This window comes from Alosa pseudoharengus, unplaced genomic scaffold (genome assembly GCF_046254945.1).
Source record: "Alosa pseudoharengus isolate Yale_2024_CS ecotype anadromous, Long Island Sound unplaced genomic scaffold, YU_APseudo_1.1 YU_APseudo_1.1_scf_15, whole genome shotgun sequence".
Lineage (NCBI taxonomy): Eukaryota > Metazoa > Chordata > Actinopteri > Clupeiformes > Clupeidae > Alosa > Alosa pseudoharengus.
The window spans coordinates 32,669,142-32,691,641 of NW_027468620.1; the positions used below are offsets into that span (position 1 = coordinate 32,669,142).

At 44.8% G+C, this 22,500-nt stretch overlaps 2 protein-coding genes across 3 annotated transcripts in view; both read right to left on the reverse strand.

Annotated features, from left to right (window-relative positions):
- The window catches only part of LOC143123867 (voltage-gated delayed rectifier potassium channel KCNH1-like), a 125,298-nt gene extending 117,991 nt beyond the window's left edge, over window positions 1-7,307 (reverse strand). For both annotated transcript variants that reach the window (XM_076285147.1, XM_076285146.1), the window contains exons 1-2: window positions 7,235-7,307; window positions 2,728-2,851 (exon numbers count right to left, since the gene is read on the reverse strand). In XM_076285147.1, the coding sequence (XP_076141262.1) occupies window positions 2,728-2,851; window positions 7,235-7,307 (197 nt within the window). The remainder of the gene's footprint in view (window positions 1-2,727; window positions 2,852-7,234) is intronic.
- Window positions 7,308-10,960: 3,653 nt separating this feature from the next.
- On the reverse strand, window positions 10,961-13,014 carry mrpl57 (mitochondrial ribosomal protein L57). The gene is made up of 2 exons (XM_076285148.1): window positions 12,908-13,014; window positions 10,961-11,448 (listed from the first exon to the last, which is right to left on the reverse strand). The coding sequence occupies exon 2, from the start codon at window positions 11,405-11,407 to the stop codon at window positions 11,093-11,095; it is 315 nt and encodes a 104-aa protein (XP_076141263.1). The 5' UTR covers window positions 11,408-11,448; window positions 12,908-13,014; the 3' UTR covers window positions 10,961-11,092.
- Window positions 13,015-22,500: the final 9,486 nt, after the last annotated feature.

A 22,500-nucleotide genomic window follows, 5' to 3' on the forward strand; every position in this document is an offset into this window, starting at 1 on the left:
CCAATCAGGCACACCATTACACCACCCACACACACACACACACACACACACAACAACATTACACCTTCTCACACATGCATGCACCATGACAATTATAAGTATAAGTATATACTCTTTTGATCCCGTGAGGGAAATGTGGTCTCTGCATTTATCCCAATCCGTGAATTAGTGAAACACACTCAGCACACAGTGAACACACAGTGAAGTGAAGCACACACTAATCCCGGCGCAGTGAGCTGCCTGCTACAGCGGCGCTCGGGGAGCAGTGAGGGGTCAGGTACCTTGCTCAGCCGTTCCTACTGGTCAGGGATCGAACCAGCAACCCTCCGATTACAAGCCCGAACCAGTAGGCCACGACTGCCCCAAGGTAAGAGACCAGCCACACCCTGAGTATGTTCTAACTCTCTCTCACACACACACACACACACACACACACACACACACACACACACACACACACACACACACACAGTTTCTCATTTGGTGTCATTGTCTTTTTCAATTGTTTCTCATATACTCTCTGTCTCCTTCAATTTTCTCTCTCTTTCATATACTCTCTTTCTCTCGTTTTCCCCATATGCTCTCTCTCTCCCTCTCTCTCTGTCTCTCTCTCCCTCCTTCTGTGGGCTGGGGTATGCAGTGTCCCAGTGTCTCTATAAATACAGGATTTCTCTTTGAACTCTAATGAGCTTGTCGTCAGTGCCACCACCGAGACTAACCTGACACCTGTCAGCCCTGTCCAGGCTCACTGATGATGACAGTACTCTCTCTCTCTTTCTCACATACACACACACACACACACACACACGCACACACACACACACACACACACACACACACACACACACACACACACCGACTTTACACAATCACAAACAGATTCACACACACTCATCATACAGCCTTTTACTGTAAATCAACCAACACACACACAGAGTCACACACGCACACACACACACACACACACACACACACACACACACACACACTCACACACAAACACACACACAACTCTCTTGTTTGTCTAGTAAGGTGGCCTCTGGTTGGTGTTAACGGCACTGTCACAGTGTGTGTGTGTATGTGTGTGTGTGTGGGTACGTGTGTATGTATGTATGTGTGCGTGTGTGTGTATGTGTGTATGTCTGTGAGTGTGTGTATGTGTGTGTGTGTGTGTGTGTGTGTGTGTGTGTGTGGGTGTGTGTGTGTGTGTGTGTGTGTATGTAGGTGTGTGTGATCTTGTTTAATTGGAGGCGATGGAGGCCACCTCTGTAGTGTGCCAGCGTTGTCGGTGTGTGTGTGTGTGTGTGTGTGTGTGTGTGTGTAGGTGTGTGTAGGTGTGTGTGATCTTGTTTAATTGGAGACGATGGAAACAACGGGGGAGATCACACTTAAGGACTGGGCTCTCCTCTCTTCTCTCTCTCTCCTCTTTTTCTTTCTCTCTCTCCTCTCTTTCTCTCTCCTCTCTCTCTCCTTTCTTTCTTTCTCTCTCCTCTCCTCTCTCTCTTTCTCTCTCTCCTCTCATCCTCTCTTTCTCTTTTCCTCCAATTTAACTGATGCTGATGCTGGCTGAAGGCTTTACTCACAGCTTTACTCATTTCAAAGCCTTCTAAGTACTCTCCCTCCCTCCCTACCCAACCTCTGTCTCTCTCCAACTCTCTCTTTATCTCTCTCTATCTCTCCCTCTCTCCATCCATCTCTCTCTCTGTCTCTCCATCTCTCTCTCTGTTCCTCTGCTAATCCTTCATTGTTTTGTTTTGCCGAAGACCCATCCTTATGCAAAGTCACCTTGCTCTTGTGATTCTGCAGTGTGTGTATGTATGTGTGTGTGTGTGTGTGTGTGTGTGTGTGTGTGTGTGTGTGTGTGTGTGTGTTTGTGTTTGTGTGTATGTAGGTGTGTGTATATGTGTGTGTGCATGCGTGTGTGTGTGTTTGTGTGTACAGTGTGTGTGTGTATGTATGTGTGTGTGCGGGTGTGTGTGTGTGTTTGTGTATGTAGGTGTGTGTGTGTGTGTGTGTGTGTGTGTGTGTGTGTGTGTGTGTGTGTGTTTGTGTGTGTGCGTGTGTGTGTTTGTGTATGTAGGTGTGTAGGTGTGTGTGTGTGTGTGTACAGAGGGCCTGCACTCTCTCTTTACAGATCAGTATTGGATAAGGGCTGGGTGGGACTCAGGCTGCGGCCGACCGACCGACGCCACAGCGCATCACCGCAGTGTGACCAGACGATGGGCAGGCACTGGGCCCGTCCGAGGACATTACTGATCCCATTCATCACATAACGCTGTTTGGAATTACACTTGGTGTATCCAGGGCTCCACAGAGGCCAGTTGGGGACACAGAGTGCGGAGGTGTGTGTGTGTGTGTGTGTGTGTGTGTGTGTGTGTGTGTGTGTGTGTGTGTTTGTGTGTGTGTGTGGGACGTCAGAGGGCACCAATATGGGTTACATGCAACTGACCTGGTGTAGGGGATGGCAGGATGGGGCGTGGGTCACCTGCAAGTGAGTACAGGATGAAGAGGGTGTGTGTGTGTGTGTGTGTGTGTGTGTGCGTGCGTGCGTGTGTATGTATAGGAAGGACCTGGAGCCAAGTGAATTGTCATTAGTGGGTAAAGGTGTGAGCTGGGCAGGGCTGGGTGGTTACCTGCCGGTGTGTGTGTGTGGGAGATGGGCAGGGCTGGGGGGTTACCTGCCGGTGTGTGTGTGTGTGTGTGGGAGATGGAGTTGAGGGTCCTTACCTGCAGGTGCTGCTTTTCTGCATGACTTCGGCCCGGTGGTAGCCGGACAGCTTGCAGAAGCCATCGTTGCTGTAGACGATGGGCCAGTCCACGATCTGAGCATTGCCCAAGACAAAGTTGGTGTCTGGCGCATGGAGAGGTGCAGAGGAGGGAGTGGAGGAGAGGAGGAGAGGAGAGAGGAGAAGAGAAGATGAGAGAGGAGAAGAGAAGAAGAGGAGAAGAGGAGAGAGAAGGAGAGGAGAGAGGAGAAAGAGGAGAGGAGAGAGGAGGATAAGAGGAGAAAGGAGGAGAGAAGAAGAGGAGAGAGAGTGAGGAGAGGAGAAAAGGAGAGAGGAGGAAATGAGAAAAGGAGAGAGGAAGAGAGAAGAGGAGAGAGGAAGAGAGAAAAGGAGAAAACAGCAGAGTAGACAACCAGGTGATAGAGAAGAGAGAAGAGAAGAGAGAAGAGAAGAAAAAAGAAGATAAGAGATCAAGCGGCACCATCAGGCTATGCCCGCCACTCAACTGGACATATCAGGGGAAGAGGATGGGAGAACTGTTAAAGTTACGGCACGATGAAAGCCACTATGTGTGAAAGTAAAAGCAGAAGAAAGAGAAGAGAAGCATCTCCTGTCCTCTGCTGGCCTGTCCAGCCAGCTACGCACAGGCTACATCACTTCCTGTGTCAGAGACGCCTGTTCTGAGACACTAATATGCTGATGTCACACCAGACAGTGAGCTCCCCGTTTCCCCTTCGGCACGCGACTCTGCCGCCATCACCACCCAGGATACACCTCCATGGCAACGACAAACCCCCTTTGTCGCGGTGACTTCGCCCTTTCCCCCAACCCACCCCACCCCAGCCCAAAAATGAGACACTTCAGTATGGCATTTATATGCCAGAGACTGCTCTGCATGACAGAGTGTCATATTCCTAACTGGCGTAGAAGGTTCCAGAAATGCCAAAAGTCATGTTGAATGCAATGGCAACAATACATATAATATACATATCAGCCAGCATTGTGTAGTGCTGAAACACTGTATGCCCACCTTATCTAGCTCTTCTCAGTCTAGAACATGAGGAGTTTGTTATGCCATGGGAGAGATGTAAGATGTAATCCTTGGTGCTGTGTAGCTGCTGCTGCTGCTTAGCATATTTCTGCTGTGGTACTCTACTAGTCCTGCTGCAGGCTAGCCCCGCGGACTATTGAGCTACAGAGCTGACAATAGCACTTTGGAGTTGCTGTGTTAGCATATGGAGCTCTCTCTCTGTGTGAAGTGCAGCTTTTAGAAAAGCAAGCTCATTGTAAAATTAGACAACAAGTGATTCAATATGGCACAGATTACTAGCCTGAAATCACCAGCACAAATGGTTGACATTGGGCCCTTTACTGCGGCAGGATAATAATCCAACAGAAGTTCATTAGCACACACGAGAACGGAGTAAAACACACACACACACACACACACACACACACAGACACACACACACACAGACACACACACACACACACACACACAGAGACACACACACACACACACACACACACACACACACACACACACACACACACACACACACACACACACACACACACACACAGAGACACACACACACACACACGCACACACACACACACAGACACACGCACACAGAGACATCGTTTGATGTCTTCACAGATTGTGGATTAAGATCATTCAGACAGAGCCTGTCAGATTCATTCTTCAATCAGTGTGTGTGTGTGTGTGTGTGTGTGTGCGTGTGTGTGTGAGAGAGAGAGATACAGAGAGAGAGAAAAAAAAGACAATGAGAGAGTGAGAGATTAATATTTGATGGGTGACATGACACTGTTATGCTTATCAAAGTTTGTATTTTCATCCAGGCCCGAATTGTAAATATACACACACACACACACACACACACACACACACACACACACACACACACTCACAGATAAAAAAAAAAAGGGACAAAAATTCACACACTCATGCACATGCCCACACCCACACACACACGCACACACACACACATACCCACACTGCAAGACTATAGGCTGGATAAGCAATGTAAGTGGTTAACCTCATGTCATCTGAACTAGCTTTTGTCATGCACATCTCCCTGAGGTAGAGATGCAGCTCTCCATCCAGAATGTTTTTATGGGATTTAAACAGTCCCACGCCACTGTAAACTCTGCACCACTCATCACTGAAGGGCCAGCCCTGCCAACGGCATCATTAACACCTTGCAATAACTTCAACATTTAAGGTGCCATTTCGGTGTCCCTAATCTTCTGTAAACATATCTGTGTGGCAAAGCACCAGCAATGGCCAAAGGGCGATGGGGTGAAAAAAAAGTTCAAAATATACAAACAAAATACAAAATGTGTCCCTTGTTTATGGAAACTTGCAAAAGTGCTGGTGCCCAAATTAAGTGAACTATAAAGGAGATTTTTGAGATGTTAAAAGAGTCAGCAACCAGACAGAGAGACACAGAATACAACACGACTAGCGCTCTACATGGAGATGACTACAGTAACTACCCACACAAACACAGCAACCACTATGGAAGGAAGGGCGTTCCATGCCAACATTTGTTATTTTACAATGTTAGAGACTTATAGCTTAGCTTAGGCGCAAAGGAGGTGTGAATATCCTATAGAGTATTATGTTATTACTTTCATATAGTGTTAATTGTGAATTAACACTACTGTAGACTTACAAATATGTTAACAGGCAAATGTGAGAGGAAATGACAGGGAAGGAATAAATTATAGATGGGTACAATTTGTAAATTAACAGAAATTGGTATAGAACAGGCTATGTTTTCAGGAGGGAGAGGGAGAGAGAGACAGATTGAGAGAGATTCTTGTTCGGAAAGATACTTTTAGAGGGGGGACTTTACAGTAATGGTATACCTGTCTGTCTATGTGATAATGTCCAAACTGAAAAGTTGAGAAGAAAAATAGTTAAAGCATGACATAAAATGTAAAGTCCTTACATACTGTATACTCTGCACAAAGCCAAAACGTCACTGTTATTGTCTATCAAACTGGATACATTTTTATTTGGGTTGTTTCTCTATATATTGGCCTATCCCCTATCTCCAAATAATACATTTAGGATGTCCTATCATTTCAGTAATTTCAGAGAAGCAGCATTTGGATAAGCATAACAATTATTATCATCATTATTTCTAGTATTACAACAAAGACTGACGGTGTATCACTGCAATACAGACGGAGGTCAAAAGGCAACATGGTAGTGGCGTATTTGGGAAGAGAAAGAGCACGCCACGCCTTGTCGGGAGAGAGAAAGAGAGAGAGAGAGAGAGAGAGAGAGAGAGAGAGAGAAAGAGAGAGATGCCGCTCAAGTCTTTCTTTTTCTTTGAAAGCATAGTATCCACCTTGGTCCTAAAATGCGCGTGCGACTGTAATCTGTGATTTAGTTTCCAGTGGAGAACAAAACACTGGTGATTTCAGATCTCATAGAAATGGCCTTCCAGGAGTAATGGTCCCCTGGGCAGGTGGACGGCAATACACCCAAAGCCATACATTCTGAAAACATGTGGAACACTTAATAGTCCCGAAATAAGAATCTGCGTTACAACAGTAGCAGTGCAAGTCAAGTGAATGCAGTCAAGACTTGCATCGAAACTTTGTAAAACAGTTATTAAGCCTCAACGGTTAATTATTTCAAAATAAATTAGGCTACTTACAAAGTTTTGTCCACGGTATACGGCCTAATAACGTCAAGAACAATTGCGCAAATGATACCCAGTTATCAGTCTCTGCGATGGCCGAGGACATAACGCAGTTCGGTGCGCCAAAAAACTGCATTTCAGGAGAAGCCCACTGAAACTAAGACGACCTGCATCTTAACCGCTTTTCAGACAGCATACGGACAACACAACAGTTCGTACAGCAGTCGAATTGTCAGCAGTCGAGGTGTGGATCACTGTTTAAAAGGAAGGAATTTGGCTTGTTCTGTTTTTAGAAAATAACTAGTTAGCTTGTTTGCGCGCGTTTTATTATTCTGTGGCGCTGTCATAATCTAAAATTGTTCAGATAAAACGGAATGGATTGCCAAATTCTAAAGCGTTTAGCTGAATTTCACAAATGTAGGCTAGTCTTACATGTGAGTTCTACACTGCAGTTTGCCTTCCTAAAATTCAGCTAAGCCTAACAATGTATCGGCGTTTATTTTCTGTAAGTAGCCTATAGCGAATATTACCACTGGCAGATGAATTGGATCATTCTCTATGAATTAGACTAAATGTGATGTTGAACATCACATGGGGGGGGGGGGGGGGGGGGGGGGACAGATAGGAGCCTGTAGCCTACATGGTAAAAGTACCCTAAAGGCAGCAGTGGCTTGAGTCGTCATAAAACACCCAAAAAATCATACGAATGTTGTGGATATTCCAAAAAAGTTTGTATTTCCAGCGCTGTCACGGAGACTTGAGTGGCGTTTGCTTGTTAGGGTGGATAGAGCGTAAACACACAATGTTCAAATGGTATGTGCGCCTTACCGTTCGATCGTCTGACAATATTCTCTAGAAAAGTATTCTGAGGGGCTACTAGTCCTCTCCGGCCGCCTGCCATCACGGCGGCTCATGCAGTCGTCCCGCAGGTTGCGAGCGGTGACCGTAAACCAAACGTTATCCGCAAACTGACGTCTCCGATGTGTCGAATACCTCTGCTGTCTTCATGCTGCTCTCTTCTCCTCCGGAGCTCTGGATTGGGGGCTTTCCTCCTCGCGCTGTCCCTGCAACACAGTCAGGAGCGACTCCCCCCTCCACTCTCGATTACGCGCACTGGGCGAATTTAGCAGAAATGCGCGCCCCCCTTCGCATCACAGCTTCCTCGCATCTTCGGACCAGCGCATCCGACTGGTACCTAACTTTGTACTGATGCTCGCCATCTCCATCCTCAATGTTAATGCGCCATCTGCTGATAGATCATGTAAGTGTCATTTTGAGGAGTTGCTAACGGTGCCAGGGTAGCGCAGGGCAAAATTGCCAGACAATAGGTTTTTTTTGCCATTTTACATGACATTGCATCATTCATTTAGCAAACACAGAGAGACTTCCAGTTAACTAACTACAAGGACAGACCCCCTGGAACAACTTGAGGTTAAATATTCCAGGCAGGAGCACCATGGAGACAGCTCCTGAAATCGAACTCACAGCCTTCAGGTGTTCCATTTGGAAGGTTTCCATTTAGAGAGAGAAAAACAGTAGGCCTAATGGTAATCATTACAAATATTACACAACAGGATCCAATGTATCAAGTGCCCGTCAGGACAGGAATAGGTTGTAATGAAACACAAGAGCCTCCCTGTTCTAAGTCATTTGGCCCTAATTTAAATGGTGGGCAAAGTCTAACTAGAGCTAATTTAAAAGGCAAAATCTATATGTTAATTTACAGTTTCTTTACAATCCTTTTTACCATGTTCACGTTACATGATGTTACACATTTTTACAGAGGCGTTTCCAAAAACTTGACCATGATTCGGTTTTTGCATATTTCAGATCTAGAGCTGTTTGTACAGCTCAGTGTGAATGTCATTCCACATAAATCACTCCACCGCCTCCAAATAATTCAGAACTCTGCAGCCAGGATAGTAACCGAACAGAATATATCACCGACCTCTTGGAGAGCTACACCCCTTCCCGCTCGCTGCAATCCTCATCAGCTGGTCTGCTCAAGGTGCCTAAGACGAACCTCAGCACCATGTGAGAGAGAGTGTTCTCCCACACAGCCCCAAAGCTATGGAACTCACTTCCTAATGACATCAGGCAGTGTGAATCCATTGTCCAGTTTTAAAAGGAACTGAAAACCTTCAGACTAGCCTATGGACTATGATATGGCTAAATGGACTATATATTTTTGATATTTTTTCTTTTTTGATTTTTTTTTCTATTTGTTTTATCTGTGAATCGCCCTTGGGTGTGCTGAAAGGCGTTTTAAATTAAATGTATTATTATTTATTATTATTACAGTAAAGTCTGGTGTGGTGTGGTCTTCCTGTGTGAAAACCCACTGAGTGGGAAGTGGCGAGAGCTGACAATCAGAGCTGTGAGACGCTTTTGTCCTTGTACTGTAACTGTGCTACAATACATTCCCACAGGAGGGAAGATGCTTGTGAGTCTATAAATTGCTTTAATATAAATGAGCATGCAATGTAATCAAAGTATTCATTCTTTGATTTGCACATACGCCTAAAAATGATGCATTTCATTTTCTTTTTTATCTACAGTATCTATTCTGGACATGGACACAAATGAAAGTGAGAAACACAAGATGGCAGTGTCCATATACACACACACACACACAGCACACTGTTTGACCACATGACCTGTTGCAGTCAAGAGCTCAGTACATCAGTGTTGGTCATTCAGCATCTAAACACAGAGTGAGTGCAGCACCAGATCAAGATGGTAAGGAGATCAATTCTTAAAACAATCACAGGTTACATCTTGAAGTGTTAATGTGCTGATGCTGTTGCTTTACTCGAGTGTCTACCATTTGTTGTTGGACTACAGTACACTTTTACAACATTTACTGTAACATTGAGATGCCATTAAACATGAGTTTTATACACTGCTCAAAAAATTAAGGGAACACTTACAGTTTTCCACAATTGTTAAAACACATTTTTTAAACCTTCCACCCTTTTCTCCATTCTCAAACTACATTCACAGAATGTCTGACAGTTCTTGCAACACTCGCCTCAAAAGTTTTACTTGCGCTCAGAACCAAACAGTGTCAGAATATCGATCCAGTGTATGATTGAAGTGATGCCTTAATTTTTTTGAGCAGTATATTTAATCTATTTGTTTGGTGTTACAGTATTTAAAGGGAAAATGTCAGGTTAACAACATTTTTAAATAATGTTAGTTAATGTGTAGATATACATATTTTTAAAAGTATTACTCTAAATGCACTACAATATGCACAGCCATTTCAATGACAATCACAGATTTACCTACACATTAACTAACATTAATTAAACATTTTGCTAACCTGACATTTGCCCTTTAAGTGCTTTTGTACATAATGCACTTTTTCCAGCCTATTTCAATGCAACCCTGCCTAATGCAAACATGGTGGGTATGGCACAACATAATTCATGCATTTAGCAATAAGTTGTTTATGTTTTTCAGCTCATTGTACACTGACTGACAACATACAGTAAGCTTATAGTTAAGGCAATTAAACTGAACTAAATATTCTTTTTTTTTTTTTATGCTTAAAGTGCATTTTTCAGCAAGGTTAACTGGCACGCTAACGCGTGTGTTTATAAAGCACACAGTGTGAACAGTTTTGAACAATAGGAGACATGGTATTGAGACAAGTATGATTGGGAGAAAAAACTGTAATACCAAGAAACACAAGGATCGGTGGGTCAGCTCAATGTCACAGGATAGCTGGAGTGCATGCAGAAGATGCCTTGCTCATTGACTTTGCACTTTGCCCCATGTTTGATGGGGCAAAGATTTGACTGTATGCACCAGAACAAGTATTTGAATATCCAAGGCAAAATGGACCTCAAACATAAAATACCAGAAGCCCTGTGTTTTGCAGATACTCCTGAAATTAAACAGAAGGTGAAAAAAGGACACCACTTTTGACACTCAACTCGGTCTCTCAGGCTGAGATTAATTTGTTTCTATTCAGCAATAGATATCTGTTCTTCATTAAATCCTTAACAGTGTTCAACTCTGAAAACAACTAAATGCACAACATAAGTTTCTCTTAAAACTTTCTCTTCTCTTAAAGCCTCTTTAAAACCTGAGAGATCTGGATCATCTTTTTAAGATAGAAAAATAGATCTACCAACATGCCCAAATGTAATACTGTAAGTACTGCTTCCACAGAGCAGTTGTCTTAAATATTCTCTTCTGGATGAAGACATGTCCTCTCTTTAACCCTAAAAGGTGTACCGACACACCGGGGTGATGGGAATGTTGGACAATGAACGTTGTAAAGAATATCTGGGTTCATTGAATTCAACATAGAACTTTAGAACCTTGAATTGTTGCGGAACGGAATCATATGTTAGAATGTTCAAAAACCCACACAGGATTAAGAATACCTGAGAAAGAGACTTCCTCATAACTAGACCTGGCACACATGTCAGTTTCCAGGGCCCTTTAGCTGAGCACTTAGAGGGGGAACTAGCAAAACAATCCAAAGAGGCAGGGTCATAATTAACCACAATGAATACAATGAAACACATTTATTTTCAAATCCCCCAACCCCCACCCCCCTCACACAGATCAGATACATATAACCCATGTGTCCATGACAACCCTTCTCCATCCCCTCACACTCTCCACAAACCCAGCAGCAGTCTCTGAGCACTAAGCACGGCGTGATTGTCTCTAGCTGGACCACGTCTTGGTGGTGTTGAGGTGGCTCAAGTGGTCGTCCAGTCGCTTGTGCTCGGGGAACCTGGCGACGAAGCGCTCCTCGCGAATGCTCTCCCACATCCGCCTGCGGCGTGCCGCCGCGTGGCCCAGCTCCTGCTCTGCGCTCATGTACGCGCGGCTGAGCCAGTACTCGTTCTCCGCCTCGCGCTCCAGCTGCTTCACCGTGTTGCGCTTCATCTGCCAGGTGATGGGCCGCGGGCGCCGGTACTTGCCGATCCACTGCTTGCCCGGGATGCCCTTCCGCAGGAGGGCCAGAGTTAGGAACATGGCGAGGTCTGGCGCGCGACTCAGCTACAGGGGAGTTAACACTGGAGAGAAGAAAACAACACAAAAAGGGGCTATAGAATTACTATGAAAATTGACATTATTTATTCTCTAAACCAGCCATATTCATGTTCATGTTTTCAAGCCATTTCAAGTCCACAATGGCAAGGTGCAAGATCATTATTTATTTATCATTTAAACTAAAATAGTCATCCATTTTGCTCAGATTCTGCTTATATTTCAAGTCCTCCCTACTGAAAAAAAAAACAGCTAGAAACCAGCTTATGCTGGTAGCTGGTTTTAGCTGGTCTTTGCTGGTTTTCTTCCAGCTCTTGCTCGTCTTTGCTGGTGTAGCTGGTTGGGCCACCAGCTGGATATGCTGGCGTGACCATCTGAGGAAGCTGGTCATGCTGGTGTGACCAGCCTGTCGTGTGGGATACAGCTGGTGCAAGATGGTCATGCTGGTGACCAGCCTGTAAAGCTTGACATTGTTGGTGTAAGATGGTCATGCTGGTTTGCTAGAATGACCAACATAAGCTGGCATGGCCAGTTAAACCAGCAGTGTACACCAGCCACACCAGCCGAAATGACCAGCTTGAGGTGGTATGACAGGCAAAACCAGCTGAATTACCATCTTAAGCTGAGTAAACCAGCTGAAGGTATGTTTTCGCAAGAGTTTTCCTGGTCTAGCAGGTCAACCATCACAGGGTGGTCAAACAAGCTGGTCAACCAGCAAACCACCTTAAGCTGGTCAGGCAGTTTTTTTCAGCAGGGCTGATATCTCAAACAAGTTAATTTACAGCATTGTGTCTCATTCTGTAAGTCGATTTGGATAAAAGTGTCTAAAAAGGGAATTAATGTAACGGATGAATAAAGGAACATGTAAACTATGAATAGAAAATGTTAGCGCCCATGGTAAGCTATGTAAGAAAGTCCTGGTGTAACGTTTACAGTTACAGTACTTCATGTCACGCTTACATGTTTTGTCGCTGCTCTCCATTACGTAGCCTACTCTGAATAGTTTCTCCGTAATGTACGTTCAAAGTAATGTTTGTTTGGCGATGTCTCCATCAGGGAAAAGGTAGCTAACCGTGATATCTTCTAGTGCTAGTCTGTATATTATCTTCCCAAAGCGTTTAACTTGCTGACCTTGATTGACTAGGTTAGCTAACTAGCCAGCAAGCACACTTCACTGGGAGCCAAAGACTGTGTAGCATGCAAACGAACGTTACAACAGGCTTTCTCAAAGCAATTCTCCCAACAGCAAAGTGTAATAACTCCAAAACTCAAAAGTATCGTCTAATGTTAACTTAGCTCATGTTAAGTTAAACTGAAGTGACAGGCGGCTAAAACGCTTGCGTCTCTAACATTATGCACTGCATGTGTCTCGTATCAATCACACACCTACGTAGCTTTACTCGATATTGCTGATGTAAGCAAGCAGCCTGAGGCCAAAATTAAACATTTTAAAGGGTCTCTATATATCATGATGCTGTTAATTACCTTCGGTAAACGACTCAAAATCCAGTGCCTAGTGAAAGACTCACGTAGGACAGACACACACAGCGAAATGTAAGCATGCGCAGTGATACGTCTCTTGTTTCTACGGTGTTTCGAGAAGCACAAACATAACCTTTCTTTCTGAAGTGTTGGTTTCCTAAAGAGCCCACGAGAGGGCAGTGTTGTCTTAAGAAAGCCAGAGCCGTATCGGCTCTAAAGAAAGCCTCTCTCATCAGCATTTAAAATCAAGTATTTCTCGACGGAATTAGTAGTCTCACCACCAGTGTACGCCACTCAAAGAGACGTTATATATTATTATGATTAAGTCCTGTGAGAAGCTACGTGTTTTGTCGTAGGCTACCTATAATTATAGACATCCTGCTTTTGCACGTGTGAGTGAGGTCCTTGAATGTGATGTGCGCAATGACAGGGACACAAGAAGCAGCACTGACTGAAGGATCTTTGTATGAAATACCCAATTTCCCTAGGCTATAATTTCTTAACAGTGGGTTATTTAACTCGTGGTTATATTTTTTTTTTTTTTTTTTTTTTTAATTTATTTATTTATTTTTTTAAGATGGTTTAGGCCTATACCTGGTCACGGAAAAGAAAGTCAGCGACCGATTTCTCTGGAGATCCTTTGTAGGTGTCAAGGCATATGAGGGCTGTGCCAAATTACCCCGACCCATATTACAACCCCATTTCCAAACAGTTTGAAAGCTGTTTAGAATGCAAATTCAAAAAAATATGTGATAATCTGCCAATCACATGAACCCAAATTTAGTTGCAAAAGAAGACAACATTTCAAATTTGTTGAAACTGACAAATTACATACCCTGCATTTTATGTATGACAAACAAACGCTTCTTTTGAATTTGATGGCAGCAACACATCTCAAAAAAGATGGGACAGAGGCACGTGTACGACTGTTTTGCATCACCTCTACCTCTTTTAACAACATAGGCTACTCTAAACATTTGGGAACTGGGCAGACTTTCAGTATAGAATTTCAGCTGCTCAACTGGATCCATCCTATTGTAATAGGATGTTGTTATCCTATTGTAATATGAGAAGAATGCAGTTTGCCATTGTTTTCCTGAAAAAATTCAAGACCTTCCCTAAAAAAGAAGCAGTCTGGATGGCAACATGCTGTTAAAACCCTGTAATAATCATTCAACATTACTGTAATTGTGCCTCTCAGTGCATGCGAGCTGCCCCAGGCAATCATGGATGCTGGCGCTCAAACTGTGCATTAGCAACAAGTTGGATGGCCCCTCTCCTCTTTAGCCAGGAGGATTCGGAGTCCATGATTTCGAAAAAGAATGACACGTCTGGATCATGTGGATCTAAATATGGTTTCTTCTTTGTATGGTAAAGTCAAACTATATTCATAGACAATGGTTATCAGAAGTTTTCCTGAGTCCATGGAATGTTCATTTTCATTACACAAACAGGGCTGCTTTTCATGCAGTGTTGTCTGAGGCTCAAGGCCATCCAATACTGTTTTTCAGCCCTGTGCCTTGCATACAGAGATGTATCTGAATTATCTCATCACCATAATCATATATCCTAGATGGGGAAATCCCCAAACTCTTCCCAATGATACATTGATGAACAATATTCTCATATGTATATATATATATATATATATATATATATATACAGGATATATATATATATATATATATATATATATATATATATATACAGGATATATATATATATATATATATATATATATATATATATATATATATATATATATATATATATATATATTACATTGTTTGCCCAGTTTTTCACACTGAGTACTGACTGCATCTGCAATGCTCTTTTTCATCATAGTGTCAATCAACCTAATTAGTTCTGAAATGTGCCTCCTTTATTATTCTCCAGCATTACACAACTTTTCCAGACTTTTGTTAACATGATGCAGATGCGTTTTGTTTTTATTTCCCGTTTACACAGCTTCCCAACAGTTTTTTTGGAAATGGCTGTTTGTCCCATCGTTAGCTAACCAATCATCAGTCTGGTTCATTGCATGTGGGTCATCTTTCCATGCCTGCGAGGGACTAAGGGGATAAAATATACTTTAACAGTTAATGGTCTAACAGTAGTAAGATGCCTTCTGCGCTTTAGAGAAGCATCGCCAATAGAAAATCCCTGGCATCAAGGCTCTCGCAGGCCCAAGTGGTCTATCAGTATAGGGTGCAGGCTATCAGGCCTAAAGGTTTTAGAGTAGTTATTCAGCATACGTTCACATAGCGCACAGTCCAATATTAATTGAGGTCTGCGGTTCACCGCGTGCCCACTGCTTGGATTGATAAAGGCGGGCGGGTTGGAGAAGTCGTACATTCCTGACGGATGGCTTCAGACTTTTCCCCTCCCTCCCGGAGTGGAGAGGGAAGGAGAGAAAAGGGAGTCGGAAAACCATTACACATCTTCAGGAAAACAGCGTGCTGGCCCGGGCTCTGCTGCGCGTGTTGGCAGCGGTCCTGCGGGCTCCACCGGGCACCATTTCCAAGATGTGGTGGTGGGTGGACACCAGAGCTAAACTTGCCAGCGCTGCGTTGAGGTTCGTGCGACAGTACAGTCAAAGCAAATTACTCCTTAAACTCCGAGTTTAAGATCAGATACCTAGCTAAAGGTTGCAATTAACCCACTCAGCTTGATAAACGACAGTGGTTGTAACCTCAGGCAGCACAAACTCGACTTCCCTGTAATGCAGGCTATCTTCTTCATAACCCACGTGGAGGCAATGTTTACAAACACAGTGCTAACTTTAACAGTTCATGTGCTGTCGAATGTACTTTTCTCCTCTGGGGTTAGAGCGACCTTCATTAATGTATTTATTTATTTATTTATTTATGTATTACCTGGAGCGAACTAATAATTGCGCTATTGTTCGACTAACAAGCAGGGAAAACACTGGAACTGCAGGAATCCACCTTGTGCACTGCACTGTGGGTCGCAGCGCCACCCGCACAGGAATCAGTGGCACTCGCGCAGATGGACACAGGATCAAGCTCGCGCACATTCCGATGGTGTGACACACTAGCTGTAAACCGCGCTTTTATCTACTTCGAGCAGCGCACTATTGTGCACATCGCCGACCGGGGGAGTTCATTCAGTAATGGAAATTGGACGTCCCCGCTGAGTCGGCGTGCCTGGTTGGAGCAAGCCATAAAGCAGCACTGTGCCTCACATGTGCATAGATTCAGCGGTAAGTGCATAGTTGTGTTTCGATGTGTTTGTCTCCTTTTCTTAATGATAGAAAAATGTCATACTTTAAAAAGCAACGATAGCTTACTGCAGTCATCTCTAGATGTTGTTTCATTTACAAGTATCCCCATTTCCTATTTTTTCCCCAGGTGTTTTTCTGTAGGACTCAGTCATTAATTACTCTCCTATAACATTGTGTGTGTGTGTGTGTTGGCCCTAAAAGGGAGACATACAGCAAAAAGAAAAGGCCTGTTACACCCTCAAATAGTCTCTCAGACCAGTCTGTCAATTACTTTCATTCAAGATAACTTCTGAGGACCTCAAGATTTTCTTCGGAAGTTGTGCCTGTTGCCTGAGATGATGTATTTTAGAGAAATACAAAAGGTCCAGTGCTCTGCTATTTGAAATGAAATTAAATGGAAAAAAATATTTGATTCTTGTTCATATGGTGTGTCAAAATTATATAGTAAGTATTCAGTTTTTTCCCCTTCTATTTAATATGCCCGAAAATTTCAAAACATTTCCCATCCAAATTTTGAAAACAATCTCTCTCCCACACACCCCTGCCTTACTCCCTATGTCTTGCTGGGTGTCGTCTCGAGGCCAGGTTAATGTGCATGTGTGTGCGTGTGTGTGCGTGTGTGTGTGCGTATGTGTGTGTGCGTGTGTGTGTGCGTGTATGTGTGTGTGTGTGTGTGTGCATGTGCGTGCGTTGAGAAGTCATTGCTGGTGACAGGGGCCCACTTTGCAGGCATTGCTTTTCATGAGAAACTGGAGGAATCCCCAGCAGTGGAACAGCTCTGGTAGGAAAGTGGGCACAGAACACAACAGTCTTACTGAAGCATGAGAAGCATATGGAACTGATTAGTGGGCTGGGCTGAAGACGCCAGAGAGAGAGAGAGAGAGAGAGAGAGAGAGAGAGGGAGAGAGAAAGAGAGGGGAGAGAGAGGGGGAGAGGGAGAGAGAGAGCTGCTCAGCTTTCTGATGGGATTGGGAGAGGGAGAAAGGGAGTAAGAGAGTGAGAGAGAAGTAACGAAGGAATAAAGCATTCATTGATAGAGCGAAGAGTAGTAGAACAAGCCCAGGGTCCTCTGCAGGATACGGTTAGTGTTGCAAACTCAAAGAGTATTGAGAGTACTTAGAATGAGATAGCACAGTACCAGTACAGTACCAGTTCTTCCTACTGTGCTCATTAAGTGCTCATATATACAGAATGCTCTGGCAGGGGGAAACGTCAGGGCAATATGAGCCAGGTTTTTTTTTTTTTTTTTTTTTTGGGGGGGGGGGCATAATACAGGAGGGGTGTTCTGTGGGAGACGGTGAGTCACCCAAGTTCACAGCAGGGTGTTCACAGACTAAAAGAGAGAGATGGGTGGAGAGATGGGGTGGGGTGGGGGTCTGCGCTTTATCCATCCATCTATCCATCCCATGTTTTTTTCATCCCCTTTCATCTATTCTTCTCATCCGAGGATCTTTTCCTCTGACTCATCGGCGCAGCAGGTTTTGGGGCATCTCCGAGACAAAAGATACCCCAATTTTTTATCCAATTAATATGCCAGTCCCATGAGTCACAGTGTCCGGTGCTGGAGGTGTGTGTCTGCAGGGGCTGCAGGAGAGTGTGTGGCATGCGCACTGGGGCGAACACAGACCTGCATTGTTCCTTTTGAAATGTAAAGGCATTTTGATGCCCGTGGAGAGAATTCAGTTATTCCCCACACACACACACACACACACACACACACACACACATACACCCCTTAACCAGAAAACAGGCTTTTGGCTGCATGGTGACACACCACCAAATGAAATATGAGCAGTGGTTGCCACAGTGAGTTCTCTCTCTCTCTCTTTTCCACCAAATCTTTTTTCAGTGTTTAAAGAATATATGCATGGAGGGGTCCCGCACAACCTTTTCACCCCTTTTTTAAAGACTCTGAATGTCAATAAAACCTCTATGGCTGGAAAGTTCAGTGATATAATCCAGATAGAATGACCAGCTCTTTTTCCATTGGTGTCTGGATTAACTGTGTGTTTACCATACAGACTATTCCTGAAGCTCTTATCCACTCCGTGTTGCTACTCTAGACAGGAACATCTCAGGAAAGATGTGTTAGGTGCTAACACTATTTGACGGACAGATCAAATGAGGCCATGTTTACAGGATTTCTTAACATGACTGTGGAGCTTCAAACAGAGGTGAAAGTCTCATTGAGTGCAATCATCGGCAGGATGTTTGGGGAGGTTCATTGACACTCACCTGACAGGACAAAGTACACTTGGGTTTGACAGACATGACATATTGGCCCAAGTGTATCAAGAGATTGTTTCCCTGTCTGTCCTTCCTTCATTCCTTCATTCATTCCTTTCCTTCTTTCTTTCTTTCTATCCCTCTTTATTTATTTATTTCTGTCTTTCTTAGTAATTAAAAGTAACCAGTAAAAGGGAGTGTGTTGTAAAATAGTGTAAGTCTAAGTAAAGTTAAAGAGGCGTACATACGAGGCATTAACAGTGAGACATCTCTACACTTAGTGTGTGTGTGTGTGTGTGTGTGTGCATGCGCGCACATGTGTGTGTGTGTGTGTGTGTGTGTGTGTGTGTGTGTGTGTGTGATAAATGGAATCTGACAGACTCAATCCCCCCAATGCTCTGTAGTAAAACTCAGCCAGTCCTGCTGTCCGGTCCTCCACTCGTGTTCTGTAGCCTGCAGAGCTCCAAGAGGTAGACGCTGGGGAGTCGTTGAAAGGTTGCTTCGCTGGGAGAGACTGCTCAAAAAGTGGGAGAAGTTCCTGTTAATGTGGAGGACTTGACTTTGTTCTGCCAGCCGTGATAAAAGCTGCCCTGCCCTCTGAGATCAGCCCTGTGTTTCCCTTTCCCCCCTCCCTCCCTCCTCTCTCTCTCTCTCTCTCTCTCTCCTGCACGCTCCCTCTCTCTTTATTTCCCTCCCTCCCTCTCCCTTGTTCTCTCTCTGTCCCTCTCTCAGTTTACTCTCCTCCACAGTCCAGCGAGGAGCAGCAAGGAGTACTGGACCGTGCGTCCCTTTCCAAACGATGAGCTGAGCAACTAAAGACTTGGACAGAAGGACACAGCAACAGCAACAAGCAACAAGGTGAGAGAGACTATACATTTGCTAGTGACATTTCCAATAGACAGAATAACAATATCATACTGTATACATGTCTGTTTGTCTAAATCTTTCCCTGAATACTTCCCTCTTTCTCTGCATCTGGGTTAAATCAGTGTAAATGTGCAAAGAGTTATCTTGTTGTCTTGTTTATTTACCTGGAGTACTCTTGTTGCCTTGTTTGTTTGTAGACTTTAAATAGCCTGTATATAGAGATCAGAGCTGTGATTGATGTGCCTACACACGAGCTGACCTGACATTTATGAGTTGTGAGCTGTTGGTTATGTCTGGTTTTTATTATCACCAAGCCTTCTGTAGAAATGTGATCTGCTAGAAATTACAGCTGGGAAGGAAATAGGTCAACACATTGTTAGTGGCTGTGTTTGTCCGTTTTTGTGGAGTTGTTTGTTTATTTGTTTGGACTGAGTTGATGACATAGGTGTCTACTGTATGTCTACCAGACTTGGATCATGAAGGAAGGATTCCTGTTTGCAGACTCCACATGGATCCTGTCTGTTGTGGTGGAGACGGGGGCTGTGTAGGCTCTAGGGGACAGATGTGTGTGTGTGTGTGTGTGTGTGAGTGTTTATGTGTGTGTGTGTGTGTGTGTGTGTGTGTGTGTGTGTGTGTGTGTGTGTGAGTGTTTATGTGTGTGTGTGTGTGTGTGAGTGTGTGTGAGTGTTTATGTGTGTGTGTGAGTGTTTATGTGTGTGTGTGTGTGTGTGTGTGTGTGTGTGTGTGTGTGTGTGTGTGTGTGTGTGTGTGTGTGTGTGAGTGTTTATGTGTGTGTGTGTGAGTGTGTGTGTGTGTGTGTGTGTGAGTGTTTATGTGTGTGTGTGTGTGTGTGTGTGTGTGTGTGTGTGTGTGTGTGTGTGTGTGTGAGTTGGACAGGGCAGTTCAGTACAGTGGGGGGGAACCCCATTCTGTACATTTGGCTCCAATCACTCTAATCACTCTAATCGCTTTCCTGTGAGGGAAGGTGTGGCTCTTGTTGACCAATGACAATGAACATTGTTCTTTGTTAACCCTTTGGCGTATGGGAGCCCCCGTCTGGTTCCAGTTGTATTCGCTCGTATTGATTTTGAATGAATCGGGCAGAGCAGGGGCTGGTGCCGGACAGCCAGATTGTTTATTGCGCTGTGATCATAATGTTATTTCTTCTCACTCGTTTTCTTCCTCAGGAGGCCCAGAGCTGCTTCACAATGGAAAACATCTGCTTGCAAAAGACATGTTTCTGCTGAGCAGCTTCTGAACCAGAGTCAAGGACATATTTCTTTTCATCTGGAGCGATACAGACATCAGCACTTAAGAGCACTGCGAAGACAATCCTCCCCCTTCCTCCCAAGCATCTCCATGTTACACTGAGTCACATCAATTCTTCTCGTTCTCCCTCTTCACTTCTTCTTTTTTTTTTCTTAGTCTGTCCATGTCTGGCTTTCACTGTTGTACTGTGTTGTAATTGCCCCCATCTGTGCAGAGGGGCACAGGGGCTTTCCCAGGAATTCTGCTGATTCTGATTTTGACTCATTTTGATTCTGATTCTGACCCTGATTCTGATTCTAACTCGGATTCTGACTCTGACTGATTCTGATTCTGACACTGACTCTGATTTTGACCCCACTCTGACTGGAGTGGTTCAGGGGCTTTCCCAGGAATTCTGCAGCACTAGCAGGGGATCAAGAGGGGCATAAAGGAGGTGGATTAGGGCATCTATTTGCCCCCTCCCCCCCACCCACACATACACACACTCACAGTCACACACTCACACACATCACTGACCCCTCTCCCAATGCTCAGTGACACAAAGACACCAGAGCTGGAGGCTGAGGAAGAGGAGGAGCGGGCGAGGGAGGAAGGCCCGCCACAGAGCCCAAACACGTGCATGAGCGCGCACGTGCACGTAAACGCTGACATGGACACAGACACAGACGCCAGTGGCAAGACCAAGAGGAGAAGCGCGGAGTTGCTGTGGCCGAAACACGGACCGCCGGAACTCTACAGCAGCACCGAGCGCTACCTGCGGGTCCAGTCGTGTCCTGAGCACGGCCCGGAGCCCTGGGCCAGAACCACATCCCCCAGGGAGAACAGCTCCCTTAGGAGCCTCTCAGAACCAGGTTCACCATCTGCCGATAACGGGTGGACGACCCATGACCGCATGTTTGGGGACAGCGAGGCGGGCGTAGTGGTGTTTGACTGCGTGGCGAGCCCGCAGCTGACCTCTGACGTGCCCACCGCCGAGGGCGGTTTTGCCAGCTGCGCTGGCGGGCACCAGCAAGGGGCTGGCAGGAAGGAGCGCTCCACCCTGCTGGTGCGCAGGTTCTACCGGAACAACCAGCAGGTCCGCAAATCCGTCTGGACCGGAACCAGAGCGATCGTCCGAGCCCTGCCCAGCGGAGGCATCGGCGAGCAGGCGTGGGACGCCATCCTGAAGCATGCCCAGGGGGTACGGGACCGGCAAGGTCTGACGCACGTCGTCATGAGGTGGCACAGTCAGCGCGTTGGCATCAGTCTGCATGGGCACCAGCAGGAGCGCGGGGCAGTCTCGGGGCTTGGACTCCTGTTGATGGAGGTAAGAGTGGACACATGCACATGTTAATGTAGGCAGCATATCCACAGGGCTTTTTTAGGGAGTGACCAGTAATCTATGTTGCAGATGTGTGTACACACCTGGGGCTGTGTGTTTGAGTTTGAATGCCTGTTTCAATTTGTGTGTGTGTGTGTGTGTGTGTGTGTGTGTGTGTGTGTGTGTGTGTGTGTGTGTGTGTGTGAGTGTGTGTGTGAGTGTGTGTATAGGTGTGTCTGAATGTATAAACACTGGAAAGTTGTGAAAGGCTCCTCTGTCTGCCCGGCAGCGCACTTAAATACTCAAATGTGCACACACACACACACACGCACACACACACACATTCACATGCACACACTTCTGCCTGGTATGGAATCCCAGTGGTCTTCCCAACTGGTAATACTACACTGTGTGCACAGTAGAGAAAGTCTCTCTGATGAATCACTGTAGCCACTGGGGATGACAGGGCCTGTTAGTTTGCCCACACTGCAAAAACTGCTTATCTAACAAAATCTAACCAAGTGTTATTAATCTTATATCAAGATAAAAAAAACTAGTTGGTATTGTTTTCAGTATAAAGTGACTTACCTAGCGCTTTCTTGTGAAATCATTTGACTTAATTAAAAAAAATATTGACTTAATTAACATCTCATCTTGAAAACAAGCAAATTTGTCTGCCAGTGTGTTAAG